Source organism: Pagrus pagrus (assembly GCF_965226575.1).
Source record: "Pagrus pagrus genome assembly, chromosome: 3".
In the NCBI taxonomy this organism is placed as follows: domain Eukaryota; kingdom Metazoa; phylum Chordata; class Actinopteri; order Spariformes; family Sparidae; genus Pagrus; species Pagrus pagrus.
In genome coordinates this window covers 25,387,179-25,402,494 of record NC_140187.1, presented here as the reverse complement: position 1 = coordinate 25,402,494, position 15,316 = coordinate 25,387,179, and the positions used below count along the sequence as shown (strand labels likewise).

The 15,316-nt window shown below is 42.0% G+C and overlaps 1 protein-coding gene and 1 long non-coding RNA gene across 3 annotated transcripts in view; one reads left to right on the top strand and one right to left on the bottom strand.

The window, feature by feature from the left end:
- Positions 1-4,026: 4,026 nt before the first annotated feature.
- The window catches only part of magi1b (membrane associated guanylate kinase, WW and PDZ domain containing 1b), a 140,416-nt gene continuing 129,126 nt past the window's right edge, over positions 4,027-15,316 (top strand). For both annotated transcript variants that reach the window (XM_084348393.1, XM_084348392.1), the window contains exon 1: positions 4,027-4,839. In XM_084348393.1, the coding sequence (XP_084204519.1) occupies positions 4,542-4,839 (298 nt within the window). In that variant the 5' untranslated portion in view covers positions 4,027-4,541. The remainder of the gene's footprint in view (positions 4,840-15,316) is intronic.
- LOC311254558 lies at positions 5,296-6,277 on the bottom strand. Its single transcript, XR_014622264.1, has 2 exons — positions 5,972-6,277; positions 5,296-5,815 (listed from the first exon to the last, which is right to left on the bottom strand). It is a non-coding gene; the product is annotated as an uncharacterized lncRNA (long non-coding RNA).

Here is a 15,316-nt window from a genome sequence, read left to right as displayed (position 1 = left end):
TTGGTAGAATCCCTAAAAATGACTATTACTCAAAATTAAAAGGCTATCCTTTGTCAGCTCATTCAGCATTTTTATTTACATGAAGAGCATCCCAGACACCATATCTGACAACATCATTAGCTTAAATGACGGGCTTATAAACTAAGCTTCTTTTATTTTATTAATGACTGCAAAAAAAACCATCCCTTCCATTAACATTTTATCAGGCAGAAAACCAGTCTGCCTTAAATATTATGTAACTGAATATCAGTCTCATATTTGATGTACAATAATAATTCTGCTTGATAACTCTGTGTAAATAATATATCACCCATTAAATGTGTCTTTTTTAGTTGTGTTGTCTTGTTATGCACATTATCAAAATGTATGTAAAAGTAAAACATAAAGTCAACTGAACCATAGCGACGCAGTCATGTGATAACATACGACTGAGTGACAGGATGACCTCATTAACCGAGCGTGTTCATTGTGTGTTTTGAAAACATCTTCCACACGTTCCAATCTTGACAGGCTCTCACGCAATGTGAAAAATCCATCGCACAAGTAGACTCCTAACTACTTGCAAATACTGCAGGTGCGAATATTGTGTCTATAATGTTTACATCCCATTAAACAACTTAAAATCAGACGTGATGGATGGGTCGGCCACTGTGCGTACATCATGAGAGCTGTTAACGGTGGAGGACTGCCAGAGTGTAGCACCAAAGTCATCTGAGCGCAGCTGTCAGGTTTGAAGGCTCCATTATTACTGGTGGCCATTAAGTTCACTCTGTCATTACTTGTCAGCGGCGCCACCAGGCGCATCAGGCAGAGTGAATGGAAATGCCGGCTAATAATAGTTTATGATAAACAAACCATTCTTATCCAGGTCTTCCTCATTACATATGCTGTCATAACACAGCAGCACAATGGCAGGAAGTGATCATGTGCGAGCGCTGCTTTAATGCACGGCAAGGTCTTGACTTTTCCATATGCCTCCTCAAGATCAACACTGATGTTTATTACATATTCTGTGGGAATGAGTTTAACATGTAGATCCTACAGTATGCTATACATGTGTGACACTGGAGCTGATATAAAAATGATATTGCGTGGTTATGAAACATCAACAACATGCTGCCGAGCATGATTGTAGCATGTACAGCACGATTCACGTGGATAAAACAAAAAACATGCAGCCGTAGTGCATTTTTACTGCGATTTGCATCTATTAACGTGTGCGGGAGACACAGACAGAGAGAAGATGACAGTGGAATATAGAGAGGCAGCAAACACTGGCGAGAAAACATTGACACATACGGACTGATGGATGGGTGGAAAGGGAATAGGAAATTTTGGGGCCCGTGGCAGTGCGTTTGCCACTGTCGATCTGATTTGGGTGACACTCTGTGACAGGGAGCTGGCAGAGGAGCTGGGTGACCCCCCTCCATCACTGGAGGTCACGATGGAAGGGACTGGCACATGTACAAATTCAAAACACACACACACGCACAAACCCAGCATCCGAGTCCAAAACTTAATTTATTGTTTACTTCTATAATCAGCCCCCGAAACCACTGACAGTGGAAATAAACTGGCATAATGTTGGTGTTAACCCTTACTTGGCGAATAGAGTTTAAATTAAACCAGAGGAATTGGCTCTCAAATGGGGAACTAGCCTCTTCCTGGTGATTCAAATCAATGCATGACATGTGTATCTCCGTGGGGAACATGAATATGGGTAGAAAATGTAATGGCAATCCATCCAACATTGCCAACCCTAAAATCTAATTTTGCCCGATGGAAAAACTAGTATTTGATTCTTGCTGCCTCATCAGATCATGAGGTGCATGTGGCAGGTCTGTCCATCACCGCCTCTCCCTTCCCCAAGTTGTTTCCCTTTTATGAGAGAGTTTTCACCACCAAAGTCTAACTCCCATAGGGTGAGGAGCTCTTTTGTTTCTTGTACCATTTAATAGCTTACCTCTGGTTTATGTATTTTTTATAGGATAGTTAGAAGTGCAGTGTTAGTGCTGTTTAGTTTAATGGTGTTCTGTAGATGAAGATGTTCATAATTCATGACGCTTGCGTCCTTGTGCTGTTTTAAGTACTCTTATATTTTAATGTTTATTGTTCATCAATTGTCTGCAAAGAGAATTTCCCCTCGGAGGAAACTGAAATGAACTGAGCACATATTAAACTTGCATTTGATGGATGAGTAGCTGATAAAGAATGAAGATAAGAGAAAGTTGTACCTTTTCAGCTTTAAAGTGCACTTACTATTTCCTGTCCCATCCAGGCCAATGGTTTTTACTCCCATGAGACCACGAGTACTTTCACCGTTATTTTTAGGTTGGGAAAAGCTCATCTGCAGTTCCCTAGGTGAGAGGCCCGGCCCATCTGATCCCATCAAACAGTGTGTTCATCGCTGCCGTCTTAGCTCGCTGCCTAACTAGAGATGAATGTCCATCTATATCATCTTGCTTTCATCATCTCTTGGACCATAAACCTGCTTTACAGTTAATGTTTCTTCTCTTTTCTCTGTATCGTTCGGTTCGTGACTCACCAGTCATCTCTTTCTTCCATCAATTGAAGAGGAGGGAGAGCAAGAATGGATAGCAATTGCAATGATGACTATAATTTTTGATGTGACTGATGTTGCCAACAAGTCTTTCTTGGATCTGAAAGTGCATCGCTGTAGAAAAACAAATTCAAAAGCCCTCTGCAGCTTCTTTGACTCACAAAATATGAATATGATACAAGGAAACATCACAACAAATTCGGTCGACAATTCTGTGCCAGGGGTAAACCCGATCAAACAAACACTTAAGAGTGTCTGCACAAAGAGGGGAGGTTTCGACCACACATGAAAACATGGTGCGCCACCTGTCTAACCTGAAATCCAAGAATCCTGACAAGCAGGCTCACAGGTATAACCCGTGGCAGACTAGGTCATTATCAAATTAGCATTTCAGTCAGAATAATCATTTCACTGTCTGTTGAGTGAATAACTAGTTTTCTTTTGAGTATCAGCTCAAACAAGGACAAGTTCTTGACAGAAATCTCCACAGAGAATCAATTAGTTGCAATTGGAAAGTCTGAAAATGTCTCACAGAGACAATTACAATACATTTTATATTTAATGAGTGAATTTTACACAGGGTCCGTATTCAAAATGAATAGCTTGAATTGATTTAAATAAACACAAAATGACACCAGTCTCCAATTTAGGGAAGCCACAAGCTGTTTTATGTGAAGGGTACAGCCAGGATAGAGCTTTGATCAGCACGCATGCGCTCATTGTAATATTGCTGCCTTCACGTGCACTGTGGAGGCTCCGACTGCAGACATTCAAAGTGTCCCAACTCAATACCACACTGACAATGTAAATTAAACACTACATATTAATTCAAATGTTGCAAAAATGTATTACGGTTGACGCAGTGCATTGCTTTTCATGTGGCCTATACATGTGTGATGTAAAATGACTTAACATAAGGCTTATATAGTGATATATAATATAATATGTATTTCAGTTGATTTATTGGTTACTGACTGTTGTCAATGCAGTGGTAGCATTTCATGAGAGGATATGTGCAGTATGTTTTGTTTTTTTAAGTAGTGTGTGGGCAGCAATTCATTTAGCATGTCTCAACATGGTGAAAGTAGTGGAAGTATTAGCAGGTTTTAGTTTGGACTCATATTTAGAAAATGACAAACCCATTTAAAAATAAGAAATTAAAATAACACATACATAAAATGAATGAAATTGAAATCAAAATGTCTCAGATTTAAATAAAAAAAAAAGATAAGAAAAGACCACACACATTATACAATGTTACACAATTTTGTATTCTTCGTTTCTAATCGTCAGGGATCACAGAAAATGGTCGCTTCCATCTTTACTTTTATACTCACGATATTTCCTTGTGTAACATAAAGTACTTCATGCCACAACGTTGTTGGGTCGTTTGTGTGAACCCACCTGGAACTGTCCGACAGCCCGTGAACGCAGCACGAACAGCAACACATTCCCAGCGCCACAGCGGAGTCCAGAGTGGGAATGAGACTCCGCTAACTACACCGGAGAGAGCGTCGTACCTGGTGAACCGGGCCGAGCACGGTGTCAGACAGGGATAAAGTCAACGGCCGGACACGAGGAGAAAGGAGTACAGTCGCTGTTACCCGGAGGAAAGAAAGAAACGCCATTAAAAGTGAGTTTTGTGAAGAACTGAGAGGATTTAATAAGTGGACACGAGACGTGAGTGGGACCGTGGCAGATGTAAGATGACATCGATAAAGGAGGCTTAAACTGCGGGGATGGTAAGGCAATGATATGCACACAGTAAGGAGTGACTTGTGAGCCGACAGGAATGGCTTGATTCGTCGCCCCGGGAGAGGAGCTGGGACAGTACTGTCAGAGGCACTCATGTTTCTGTGGAGCAGAAAGAAAGTTTGCTGCGCTTCACTCGGATACAAGTCTACTTTGTGAGCCTCGCCGCCGCTGTGACTATTTCTCAGAGCCCGGCTCGTTTCGTCGTCGGCCTGTTAAACTGTTCGCAATGTCCAAACCCGCGCTAAAGAAAAACCACTGGACCTCCAGAGTGATCGAGAGCGCCGTCTCCAAAGATGCCCGCGGTGACTTGAACGTGCCACTGCGCGGCGGCGCGGAGAACGGAGAGTTCGCCTACATCGGCCAAGTTAACGAGGATGTGGTGTTGTACAAAAGTGGGAAATTAAATGAAGGGGAACTGCTGCTGGAGGTGGAGAACCTCTCGATTTCGGGATTACCCTTGTACGACATACAGACAGTGATAAGGAACTGCAAAGGTCCCGTCAGGTTGAAAACTGTCAGACAAGGTAAGGACAGGGAGAAGCAGCGGCACACGCAAAACTCCGTTTGAACTTCTAACCTTTGTTGTTTTTTAGTTCTCCTAAACATGGCAGGGGTCGAAACGTTTGTGGCAAACCTTTTTTCGAAAGAAAAGTAAGCACTTCTCAATTCGGCACACAAAAAAAATGCACAATGAAGCCTCGAACTGTGTCAAAATTCAGTTATGTTGAAATAAGTTCTACCAGGTGAAACTTCAGGAGGCCACAATAACTTACACCTGTCGAGGAGCGAGGCCACGTTAAATTGGTAGATTGTTGAATGGGATTTGGCGTGTAGTTTTTCCATTCTAGAGAAATACCTCCTGTGGGGTCCACATGGATGGAAGCAAAGTTCACACAATTCACACATATTGTTTATTCAACTTCCCTTTTGGTCAGTCTCCTCTCCATCCCTTTGAAATGACTGACATCTAAAGAAGCCACTCCCAATAATGTGTACATTTATTACATTCAAGGTATAACAATTCATCTTTAATTCAACACCTGAAATAATCATATCCTTACAGGTGTCAATGTCCAAGTTAGGCTAAACTTTGACTTTATGTAGGAACAAGAGGTGACACCATAACATTATGAGTTCAGTTGACCGACAGTTTTCAGTAAGCTAGACACATTAAATCAAATTAAAAAAAATCACCATTCATTTGCAGTGTATCTACAAAACAATTAAAGTTGGCCTACATCTTTTTCCTCTGTGTCAAGGCCCTACAGTATCTCTTGAGTCCTCAAACAGGCTAGACCGGCAACACGTCTCTAGCACCTAACAGGAAGTAGAACATCAGGCACCTAACATCAGGCCAGTGTTGCCGGTCTGGCTAGTTCATGGTCAGCTTGACTCAGCAGGGCTGGGCACTTTGACACTGAGCCACTCTGACAGGCTCCCAGCATGGCAAAGCAGACTGCTGAAGGGATGCTCGCAGCCAGCCCGGGCCACAGTAACATCCTGTAGAGACGGGAAAAAGAGCAGCGACTCTTCAAGGACAATTTCACATATTTATAATCTGTGAACGCTGGCAGCGATATTGGCTCGGCCTGTTTAGAAGTGGCATCAGAGCTGTTTTTTTTAAAGGCGCTGCTTTTACAATGAATCAGTATCTACCTTGTGTGCCTCTGCATTGTATTTGGAGGAGGGAAAAAAGCTGTTGAAAAATCTTTAACGATATAAAGTGACGCAGAAGACCTCCAGCTGAACACTTCACCAGCAGGTATCACTGATTAATTTCTGCCGTCTGATGTTTTTTGTAAAGAATAAAAGGCTTCAGACTTTTAGCTCTCAGTAGCAAAAATGTAGTTAGTTCTCTTAAAAATTCAGCATGCAGCAACTTTAATGTCACCAATACTTTCTATTTTTAAAATTAGAAATAGTATGACAACAAATAGAGCACACTGAAGTAAGGATAGAAGACCGAAGGTCCTGCACACAGGTGTTTTCACTCATGGGCTGATTAGATCTCGCCAAACTCAACAAGCACAGGTGTCAACAATGAATCAACAATGATCGTGCTATTGTGCACGCTGGCTCCCTGGGACACTTGAGTAAAACAGCCATTGTTAATGTTTGGCAGGGTTGGGAGGTTACTCTGAAACTGTACTTTGATACAGTTACTAAATCCCGCCTAAAAAATGTAGTTGGTAACGTAATCCAAGTATCACAATATGAAAGTAATGCAACTTTTTGTGACTTTCGGATTACTTCTATGAAGTCTGTAAGAATGCACACTTTTGTTTTTGGTTTCACTAAAGATCAGAGTGATGTTGTGGAAGACTGGTGAAGTGTTGTCGTGTGTGCATGTGTGTGCTTATGGACTTATTTTTTTTAAGATTGTGATCCTTTTTTTACTGCATGTATCTGTAATCTAATTACAACTTTTTGACACTGGAATAGTTACTTTTTTTGGTATCCTGGTTACTCCCCAAACCAGGTTATTAGTAACTAAGGCTGCAACTAATGGTTATTTTCATGTTGAGTAATCGCTTGACTATTTTCTCATTTAGTTTAGTTTATAAAATGTCTGTCCACATCCCAAAGAAATTCAATTTACTGTTATGAAAGAGTAAAGAATCCAGAAAATATTCACATTTAAGAAGCTGGAATCAGCAATTTTTACTTCTTCTTTTTTTTCTCAAAAATTACTCAAATCCATCAATTTGATTATTAAAATAGTTTGTGATTAATTAAGAATAATCAATTAATGATTCCAGCTCTGTTAGTATCACCTGTGATTTTCCTACTGTAACAGTTCAACATGTCTGCTGTGAAAAAGGAATATACACCAATAAGAATAACACGGCCGTTAGATGTCCCGCCCTGACAAGTGTAACACTACAGGACAGTTAGGGAGATTCCAGTCATCCTCAGGCTGTAAACGTCCACATGGTTCTGAGAAGAGGCCTGATCACAATAACTGGAAACACTTGTGCAGTTGAATCACAGGGGCTCTAATTGAGATCGAAAGTACTGGAATTTACAAAATATCTGTATTTTTCGTTTAAGCTCGGGTACTTGAGTTAAGTATTGTTTACTAGTTCGGAGGAGATTCTAAATTGTGGCGACTGCTGTGGGGAGCTTGCTGTCTCCCTCGTTCAGTAACTGCAGGGGTAAATAAATCCCAGTGCCAGGTGGTGGACATCTTTTTTCAAAAGCTTGCCTGTTATTGAGGGCAGGATTTCAAAGCCTTTCTTGAATCTTTCCTAGTAAGGAGCATGTAGGAAGCTGTTCGGTCACTTTATTTAGCCCTACTTTAAATACTTTTAAGGGAATCACCAGTGTGAATTCAGAATTTAAAAATTCAGTTCACGTAACATCCGCCAGTGTTGATCAAGCTCCCCTCCCACTCTTTCTGCAGTTTGTAATGAGTTTAGACAATAAGAGGAAACTGGCTCTCACTTTGAGCCAATCACAAGTCTCTCAGCGCCCACTTTTTCCAGGACACATCTGGGGATGTCGGGTGTCACCGCCACACGGCGTCACATGATCAGATTCCATTTAAAAGTTTTTAATAATTCACGCTGTCTGGGAATTTTCCCTCCCTAATCAGCCCTAATTGGGAAAATATGCTTGGCAACAAGGGCCATCTGTAAAATCTAAATGACCTAATTTTACCCACAGCCTGTGCCATTTTCTCACTTTAATCAAGCAAGATGTGTGGAGAGGTACTGCTGCAGCGTCTTGGCTCCCTGAAGTTCACCGAGCATTCGCTGCTGGTGACTGCCAGCCGTCTAAAAAGTTGTGTTGAAAAGTGTTAGGTCTGGGCCATTCTGCACTCTGTTCAGGCCACACGCACATACACAGACACACACAGGCATTCCTAGTCTGAGCTGATAAGAGAGTCGAACCAGCTCTGCTGCAGAGATTGTGATGTTTGCTTTGGGTATCGGTGAAAAGTACAACACACTCACACACACACATTTACTGTAGGAAACACACCCCGTGCACTGCTGCTGAGCCCAGGTCACGATGAGTCCACTTCACTGTGTATCGATCAGGCAGAGGTCGTGGGAAAGTAACAGGATTATGTAATTAAACTCACACAGACAAACACACGCACGCTCGCTCTCTCCTCACCCTTTTAAACAAGCAGCTACTGACCCTGACTGTCCTGCTGCAGTTTAATGATTAATACTCCGAGAGAGATGTGCCGTAATGACAAAGACAGTATGCCGTGTTTGCAAACATTAAGTCACATTATGATAAGACTTGTCAATCTGTTAAACCACCGGAACTCATTTATGGATAATCTTCATAAGAAGATGACCTACTGCTCCACATATGCAGCTCAGTCACGGTGTAACGCTATGGATAACACGCAGTCTAACACACATTTGTAACAGAGAGGGGTCAGATTGAGAGCAGATTAGTGTCATGCTCTCTGTGGTGTTGGTACACATGTTAGATGTGTTAATAATCAGGAAAATGTCTATGATAGTGTGTGTGTGTTCATGTACTGTATTTTCCCTGTGGACAGAAAGATGGAGACTATAACAGCAGGGCTCCAGACTAACTTTATATACTGGTTGCAGTTGTGCGCATAACTTTTATAACTTTTGCACCGGCACGTAGTTTAGCTGCACCAGTTATACATTTTAAATTTAATCTCTTAAAGCATGATGTGGAACAGGCATCGCAGCATTTTTCATCACGAAAAAATAATCAATCACCCAATTCATGATGAAAAGGAACCATTTTTTAAGGTTGTGATGTATCATGGTTTCCCTCGTTCGCATTCAGGAATGTGGGTGCAGTACGGGGAGCGGTCTCACGCACACACACACACACACACACACACACACAGACATGCACAGCACAGCACATGTGCAAGATGTACATATAATTCTGCTATACCCTGAAAATGGTGTGACCAGTGAAAATGTGTAGTTGCACTGAGAAGATGTTTGGGTGCAAGTGCGACCAAAACAGCAGCACCCTGGAGCCCTGATGAACATTTATTTCCTCTACATGTGACGTTTTCGGGCCCAAGCCCTTCTTTAGACATGTGCAGAGACACCATACAGGTACCCATGTACCTTTTTTAGTCACCTGACAGGTCATGTGGCTACAAAAAAGTGAACTAGCTTAGTAACCACCTTCATTTGTAGGCCATAATAATATGTTGTTGTTTATTTTTACATGATGATCTTCTTATGTTATATTTAGGTGGTAGTACAGAAAATACCGCACGTATGAATTGTACTTGCAGACATCATTGTACATTATGTTTGTAAAGTTTAGAATTTAATGTGTTTCTTAAACATTTTTGCACATGCTTTATGTCTAAGGAAGGGCTAGAGCCTGAAAAGCCTGTAAGCTTCTTGTATTTTTTGACTTCACAAGCTTTGCAAAACAAATATGTGTGTTTGAATCTGCGTGTGTGTTTTCTGGACATGAAAAATGGCACAGTGGCCCAGGGTTCACGGGTTTCCCCGGGCAGGAGGCGCGCTGTGTGTGGGTTTTTTGCCTGCATGTGACCACACTCACACACACTGGAAATTTGAATCCTCCTCACATAAAACCAACCATCGCTCTCTCAAACCAATTGGGAATCAGAGAACTACAGCTTCAGAGGAGTGTGTTTCTCCCCGAGCTGTGTTATATTATGGAGGTGGTGTGATGAATGAGGTCTTACCAGCTATAAATTTCTGGAAGCAGAAAATATTCTCCCTTTCATATGGTGGCGTGTGTTGCTAACTAGGGCCCTGCTGCTCATATTTACAACACCACGTTACAGCACGAACTGCAAGCTCTGTGTGTGTGTGTGTGTGTGTGTGTGTGTGTGTGAGCGTTTCTGGCAGGGATTGCATATGGAAGTGTTTATTTCCTTTCTCTCAGCAGGAAGTCGGACAGCCCTCCTCGCCCCAACCGCTCTTCCACCTTTGTATTCTCTGACAGCGGTGGAACGACTTCACTTCCTCCCTCGTAGCCCCGGCTTTAGGAAAGATCTCTGGCTTCAATTTGAGGGTGTGTGTTTATATGTGTGCGAGTGTGGGACACGAGAAAGAGAGGGAGAGATAGAAGTCACATGTGTACAGTATAAGCATCTTGCCTACTTTGAGCTGAATTGGTGTTTGTGTGTGTCGGTGCTCGGCTTAAGCTCTGCGTCTAAATACAGTGTAGGGACTCTCGGTTAGCGACTAAATAGACCATGAAATGCTGTCTCACTAATGCAGCGCTTTTTTGTAATCCCCCTAAAGAGGCACATATGCACATGTGCACAGCCTTGACTCTTGTTTACCGAAGAATCGTCTTTCTTTACCTAATTAGCTCAAGTGTAGGCTGTTGTATTGTGTGTGAATGGGAATTGGTCACACTTGGCACTTGCTGTTACACAGTCTGTCAGAGGAAGAGAAAGGCCGACTAATTTACAACAGTGAGTTTAGAAGAGCTGGGGGAGGCTGCGAGGCAGGTCCCTTTCCTTTCCTTTGAAGACTGCTCTTATCCAGCGTCCTCAAATTGTACACATGCACAGCAGAGGAGTGAGTTTCTGAGGAATGCCTGAAGATTTCGACACGGTTTCACCTTTTCAGTCCAATTTCGAAACCAGTTTGAGGGAAATCTGTCAACACTCTCTTTCCTCAGTGGTCAGTTCTCGAGGATTTTGTCCCCCAGGGTCATTTCACAGCACTTTGCTTTTCTTTTTTTCCTTTTTTCTTTTTTTTTCTCCCATCAGTCAAACCATAAAATACTGAGCTCCTTATGAGTGTCAGGACACACTGGGAAATTAAAGCCCCAAGCTTAATATCAGGCTGCTTTGGTTCAGTACCCAAGGTAACTGTTAACCTAGCCAAAGTGTCGGATGAGTTGACAAATCTGCTCAAAAAAGGCCTGCACTTATTCCCACTCTGTCAATCCGCCTGCTTGGTTAGCATAATCCCCCCCAGCTGTGTTCGCTCAGTGGTGGTGACATTAGACTCCTATCTTAGAGCAGGTGAACTTCTTAATCAAATAATTTTTTTTATGGATCATTAAGATCCTGAAAATATGTATTTTGTCCCAGTTGCTTGAAAAGTACCTTCACATTAAATTCCTCTTTTGAGTTAGTAAATTATATTAACTATTAACTAGGGCTGAACCAAATAGTTCATTCATAACGTTGACTTTCAAATTCTCAATCAATCTTTTGATTCTGTTTAAACCTTGTATTTCTGCACAGTTGTAGATAAAGATAAGGCTACACTAATATTGATATTTTACTATTTAGACAGATTCATTTCCATTTACTCCAGAGGGTTGAAAAGGCCAGGAGTCAAAATTTATTGTCATGTTTTGTAATTTCTTTCCCCTTGAACCTGAATAATCTGTGAAAAATGTATGACTAAGCCTACCCTGGAACACAGACTGACATCCCGATCATCCCTCCATCTGTCTTTTCTTGTAGTACTACTACTTTTACCAGTAAGCTAGTTTTTGGCAGATTCACATCCTCCATTCTGTGACCGTCACACTCCATTGTCCATAGAAACTTTGCTAAGGTTAGCCAGCAGTGCCGATGGCTGTGAACCAACATCTTGGTGAGTCTGTGTTTGAATGCATTTATTTAGTTTGAGTGTAAAGTTTCTGCTTAAACTTTGTTGCACCTTTTCAGGTTTAGACTGTTATGCTTGCTGTAGGCCCAAATAATGATAGTAGTATCAGAGCAGCCTTTTGTTCAGTGTAATGGGCAAAGTTGGCAGCTGAGTGGTGAAACATTGTACCAAGACATCAACCTGCACTAAAGAAGTCGCTGACGCCTCACGGTCTCTGAAAGTCTTCGCTGCACACTCATTCTTAACAATGTTTGAGCATAAGCAGTTCTTTTTGTGTGTCCTGTGTTAAGTCAGGAATGGGATCATTTGCAAGCCTTGCAGATAGAAGGCATGGTGTGTGCGCATGCATGTGTGCCAGTTTGTGCGTGCCAGAGAGGCTGACATAGCCAAGTCTTTCTGTCAGCTCTGCTGCTGTTCAACTCAGATGAGATGTGGTTAGGCCTGCAGCGGGCACGACTAGGAAGCAAAATGATGGGATTGGTAGTGGCTGCGGGCATTATTAATATGGCTGAGACTAGACCCACGAGTGAGTGGATGTGCCCAAGAAAAACACTGCTACTCTCTTGAAAAGTTGAAGGTTTTATAAGTTTTTTACTCATTAATTCAGCAGGGACTTCTGCACAAAGACACAGAGTTGAGTGCTTGTGCATTTGAAACTCAACCTCATGTTTCTGTAATGTGTCGCAACATATTTGACTTCTTGAGATACAAGCTTGTCAAAAGACACTTAGAAGCTTAACATGGTGTAAATTCGTTTTTGTAAATGCCGACTGTCAGCCTGTTATCTTTGTAGTTGTGGTTGGACCCAGTAAAATCTATACGTTTTCTCTCAGGTTCCTTTAGAAACCAGGCCTTTCTTCCTCTGTCTGCTTCTTAACCCTTAATTACGTTCTAGTTGAGGCCTCGGGGTCTATTTACACAAATCCCATTAATGTGAAGTCTTCGGGAAGCTTACTCATGCACATTCGTGTGCACACGCAGACAAAACAATGGAGTATCTCCAGGTTTAGAGAACAGTCTAGCCCTGATTAAGAGGATTTAGGCACGAGGCTGTCTGTTTGTCCGCGGCACTGAGCACACACACGCGCACAGACACACACACACACACACACACACACACACACACAGGCCCAAACTCCCGGGGTCTTCCTGCAGTGGCAATTATGCAGCATGCACAACAATGCCTCGCTGAACCACTCTGCCTTATTCCTCCTCCTCCTCATCTTTCCTGGCTCTATTCATCTTGTCTGCTCTCTTTATCGCTCCCCTCTCAAGTCTTCATCTATTCTCTCCACACTCATTGTCGGCTGAATATGGGAATTGTGGCGGCTCTTATTATGGGGCAGCCCGTTGTGACTCAGTCCCCCACTCTGTCCTTTTCTGGCTTAAGTCTCCTAATGAAAAGAATTGTCCAACAGGTCGCTTCACAGCAGTTATGTATGACAGTGTGTGGCAAAGCATTGTGGGCAGCTTTGTGTGGGTGGTAGTCGCTGTGAAGGGAGAGTGTGGTGGATTATGGGTAAAAAAGAGAAAGATTTGAAGTGAGGAAGATGTGTTAACATGTGTTTAGCTTTGTGGTTAGATGTTATGATGTGTATTGCAGTTGAGGAGGCTGGCTTGATAATACTTTTCCTCTTTTTAAGCAGGACTTGAACATCATTCAGTCAGCACTGAGTTTGAAAGAAAGACTGCATAAAAGATATAAAAAGGCAGTGTCTGTCGGCCTCTGTCAGTACTACCCATGTACAGCTCTCAACAGAGATGAGAAAGAAGCGAGATATCTCACTCATTAGCTACTTTCACTATCAGTTCCTTAAAAACTATGTGTCTCATTCAGAATGTTCTTGATGAAGACTTTTTAAAATAAGTTTTAGTGTCTTCTGGATGAAGTCTGATGAGATGTGTGATCTGTTGCTTTGTACGGTTCCCTGTTTTTCCAGGTCGTCATGATGACGTACACAACACAAGGGAAAAAAAAAACAGAAAGGCAAACTCGTCTCCTGGCAATGGGAAAGAGTCAATAGACACTATTGCATATGAAGAATGGTTTGACATTTTGAGAAATAAGCACATTCGCTTTCTTGCCAAGAGTTAAATGAGAAGATTGGTGACTAATCACATCTGTGCTACAAATATGTAGCTGGGGCCAGCTATCTCAGCTTAGCATAAAGACTGCAAGTGGTGGAAAACAGCTAGCCTAGTTCAGTCCAAAGGTAAAAAAATCTAGCGGCACAGATTATGCGCACTAATTTACATACAAATTGCTATAGACCAAATCCTGTGACATGTTGGTAACAAGTTGCTAACAACTGGCGCTTGATTTGCATCGCAGCGATATGTGAATTTGGAAAACTTGTTTATCTCTGTTGTTATTATCAGATGATACTAAAATGTAAAGATATATAAGCTGTGTCTCAATATCGGGGGGCTGCCTCCTATGAAGTCTTGGCCTGTATATGGCCTTTGTCTATATACATCACCAACTCTCCTGAACCTCATCCCAGCCAAGTCTAGCAACCTTGACAGTATCTGTGTCCCTTGTTTTATTAACATTTGTATAATTAGCTATTTCAGTGACTACCATAGTTCCAGCTGCAATGAATCTTGGGATAGGGTAAGCCACGATGGATCCAGTGGGTGGATCCTTTGCTGCACGGGATAGGAAGGTCGCATTTGAAGCAGCCTTTGAAATGGGATGGCATTGTCATGCTGCTGTGATTCATGTGGTCTTCGAAGAATGCGGCCCCCAAATTGAGACACGGCTAAACAGAGTGGTCCAACATATCTAACTTTCTGCTGTGCTTATTTCATGCACTTTGTGTTGCTTTGCAAGCTTTAATAAACCAAATCTACCCAACAGCAACTCCTCACCGCTGGTTGAACTCGCTGCTAGTTTTGGGTAAGCTGTTATTTTCTCCAACCTAACACACAGTCTAAGTGTTAGCATTTCATGAAAACATCAAACATTTGTTGAAATAACATCATGTAAAAAGAAAATTAAATTGTATGTAAGGTACCTGAAGCAGGGGTTATTGTAAACAAACATTGTGAGTGGTTGTATTTTACTGTGGCTGTTGGTCACGGAGCAGTTGCCAGGCAACCAACCGAGACGTCAGGAAAATAGTGCTCCCAACTAAGAAATAGTCCATCACATAATCCCTCAAAAAATGGCAGATTGTCATTTTCACACTCCAGTTCTTGTACAAAAGATAAGTGTAATCCTAAAATGTATATCTTAAATCTTCCTGGGAAAACAAGTCGTATCAGCAACCTGCTGTACTGTCACCAAAATGACCTGGTGAGCAATGTTTTTGAAACCTAAGAGGGCCTAAGTTTGTATTGATGGAAATAGATGGCGAGTACACTGTCAAGAAAAGGTGCCTGCTGTTCTCCCATCTGGAATTTTGGCATGTGTGATGATGAC